Raw genomic sequence first — 3355 nt, forward strand, 5'->3', positions numbered from 1 at the left:
AGTGTGGCAGCGGTAGTGAGGTTGGCCCAGGATCGGACATTGTTTTGTTCTGCTGTGCATGGGGTCACTATGAGTCGGTTCCGATTTGATGGCACCTGACAACAATAATATCCTTTCCCCATTGACTGTACTTACCAAAATCAGCTTATCAAAAATCAGCTGAGACTTCCGGCAAGATATCAGACTAGGCAAATATACTATACAAATCCTCTATGACAAAGATACGAGAGATAAAATGAAACAGATAAAGATGAAAATCCTGGAACTCTGACCTTCTGAAGAAAGGTTAGAGAAGTGGACTGGGTGCTTGGTGGGAGGAGAAGCTGAGCAGGGACCGTGAGAGGGATAACCAGTGTGACCATCTTGAACTTCTGTGAGCAGCTTTGGTGACAGAATTTGGCAGAGCAGATTTACATAGGCAATGGGAAAGGTGTGATTTCTCTCCCCCCTCCCCCATGCTTCCCTGGCAACCATAGGTGTTGCCATTCACCCCAATGCAGACTCTGCTCTCTAGGAATTTGGAGTTGCATAGTTGTGAGCCATGCCAGTGTGAGGCAGGGGCCAGCTTTGGTGCTTGGATTCAGGAAGGCTGGACTCCAGATATTCAGAAAACACATAGTCACTAGACTACCATTAGTCTATCAGAAATCCAGCCACCCTGCCCCCAGTTACCCTGTGGTCCTAACAGACACTGAAACCAACACCATCAAGGACCTCCATAAACTACTTCTGGTTTGAGTGCCCTAAACATAGATAACAACTAGGCCTATAGGAGTTCTATCTAGGGCCAGAAACTCTGCTGTCACACTCCTCCCACACCCACCTTGTGAGCTCCTTGCTGGCAGGGGCCCCCCAGAGTTTTCTCTTCCTGGAGTTTAACAGTTACACTGGCTTTTGTTTTGTGTTTTTCCATTTTGTTGTTTCATGGTTTTTGTTTGTTTCTTCTTTCTTCTCATTCTCTTTCCATTCCCTTGAATTTTATCCTTATCTATATTTTTGTTTTTCCTGCTTTTCTTCTATTTCTCATTTCCTCTCTTCTTTTCTTTTCCTTTTGATCTTTCTTTACTACTCTACATTTTCTCATTTCATTTTCTCTCTCCTGGATTTTCTCAGTTAAAAAAAAAAAATCTTCCTTTTATTTTCTCTCATCTTTTGCTACTATAACTCTATTTTCCTGTTCTTCCTTTCTCTTTCTAGTTATTATACTTTTCTGTTGTTGTTGATGTCTGGTTTTATTTCTTTTTCTCCTTTATTGTTTTCTCTTTTCGTTGGTTGCTTGTTTGTTTATTGTTTTCTTTTATTGTGTGTATGTGTGTGTGGGTATTCCTCTTTCTCACCTGACAGCAGATAGCAATTGTGCCCATACAGCCCAGCCACATCTGTACTCTCTATAGCACCTCTCATTGGTTAAGAACCAGTACCAGCTTCTACGCCACCTGGTCAATGACAGACAGCAGCCAACATCAGCCAAACCCACCCTAAACTGAGGTGCACAACTGGCAAACAGAAAATGATACTAATGCTTCAATTTTATAACTACACCCACAGGAGACAATTGGTTAGAGCCTAATAACACATCAACATAAAATCAGCAAGTAAACACAAATAGGACAGTACCACAATGCCCCAGAGAAAACAAACAATTTTAGCTTATATGAAGAAACAAGAGAGAATGGCTCAAACAAATGAACAAGATGCAAACCCATAAAATGTTTCTGAGGAAGAAAAGTTAATGGACCTATCTGAAAAAAAAAATTCAAAAGAATGATATTTAGTTACCTCCAACAGATTGAGAAAAAGATCAAGGAAAGCAAGGGGAACACAGAAAAAACTTGAGAAGAATCAGAAAAACACTATAAGAGCAAACAGACAAAATAAATGCAAATTTGGATACAATACAATACTTGCAGTTAGAAGTCCAGAAGATTAATTCTAAGATTTCAGAAATGGACAATACATTAATAGGACAAAGTAGTAGATTCAAAGCAATGGAAGCCTGAATCAGTGAGCTTGAAGATAAATCTCTGAATACTAGTATGCTAGAAGAACAATCATAAAAAAGATTGAAAAACTCCAGGTCTAAGAGTTATGTGGGACACCATGAAGAATAACTTACTGGTGATTAGAATTCCAGAACAGGAAGAGACAATTAAAAAAACAAAAACAGAAAATTGTCGGAGTTGTTGGAAGAAAAACAAGAGATGAGACGGTAAGAATACAAGAAGCTGAACAAACCCCAGTTATTGGCTCTTCTTGGGGACATGACTGTTTCTGGGTTGAAATTAGGCAAGGTTTGAGATTCCAGACTTCCTTATTTTTATGTCCAGCTTCACACAAACATTCCTGATTACTTGCAGTAAACTCTCTGTTTTTGCCACAATGGACCTAATACATCTGGGAAGCACAGTAGAGTTGTGTATGGGGCAGTGTGCATATAACCCGAAGCCATTAACATGTATGAAATATATGTTACATGATTCGAGCATTTAGTGGCCCTGTGGGTTAGTGTGCTGGACTGCAAGGTCAATTTCAATTGCAAGGTCGGTGGTTCAAGCTCACCAGTTGCTCCTTGGAAACCCCATGCAGGGCCGTTATGAGTCGGAACCTACTCAATGGCACTTAACAAGAAGCAGCTGTGAAACGCTTGAACCTGAAAAGCAACTTCTAATATTGTAAACAAACTGCTTTGTGTGATACGATATGGGGTAATCTTCAGTGAATCCCGGGATATTATGAGAACTGTGATTATGAACTTCAGACATGTTAGGCAGAAGGATTCACCATACTAATACCCCGAATTTGTGCTTTCCCCACAGAGCAAGGCAGAGGCAGAACGACTGTCAGGGACGCTCTGTGGCGGTTCTATCCGAGACTATGTCCCCAATCCCAGCTACAAAGGGACCAGCCGCTAAACGACTGACGATTGAAGATTTGGGCTTTAATTATTGGACTAACCTTGTTGCTGTTAAGTGCTGTGGAATCGGTTCTGATTCATAATGACCCTGTACAGGGTTTCCGAAGAGTGGCTGGTGAGTTTGAACCGCCCACCTTTCGGTCCAGTGCTCATCCTATAGCACCACACCAATTCTTAGTTGTGAATGAATGCCTTCTGGTTTTTGCAAGACATGGGTTTATGCAAAACATACCTGAGCACTTCTCTATGTATTTTTACAGAAGATCTTTACAAGACAGGCAGCTATGCATTCTTTAGGATGCAGGCGCGTCCTCTGAGAAATGACACAGCAAACGAAGTGGGAATTTTGGGGTGAGTTGGGGGGCATTGATCCTCGTGGGTTATAATTGTGAAGGAGCGATTGTCTCATGTGGGGCGAAGTCGGACGCGGCCAAGAACACC

At 41.5% G+C, this 3355-nt stretch overlaps 1 protein-coding gene across 1 annotated transcript in view; it reads left to right on the top strand.

The window, feature by feature from the left end:
• LOC102825697 (zinc finger protein 2-like) overlaps positions 1 to 2912 on the top strand; it is an 18855-nt gene extending 15943 nt beyond the window's left edge. Inside the window, exon 5 of the mRNA XM_006873547.1 lies at positions 2817 to 2912. Coding sequence (XP_006873609.1) covers positions 2817 to 2912 — 96 coding nt within the window. The remainder of the gene's footprint in view (positions 1 to 2816) is intronic.
• Positions 2913 to 3355: the final 443 nt, after the last annotated feature.

The sequence above is a fragment of the Chrysochloris asiatica genome, unplaced genomic scaffold (genome assembly GCF_000296735.1).
Source record: "Chrysochloris asiatica unplaced genomic scaffold, ChrAsi1.0 scaffold00245, whole genome shotgun sequence".
Classification (NCBI taxonomy): Eukaryota; Metazoa; Chordata; class Mammalia; order Afrosoricida; family Chrysochloridae; genus Chrysochloris; species Chrysochloris asiatica.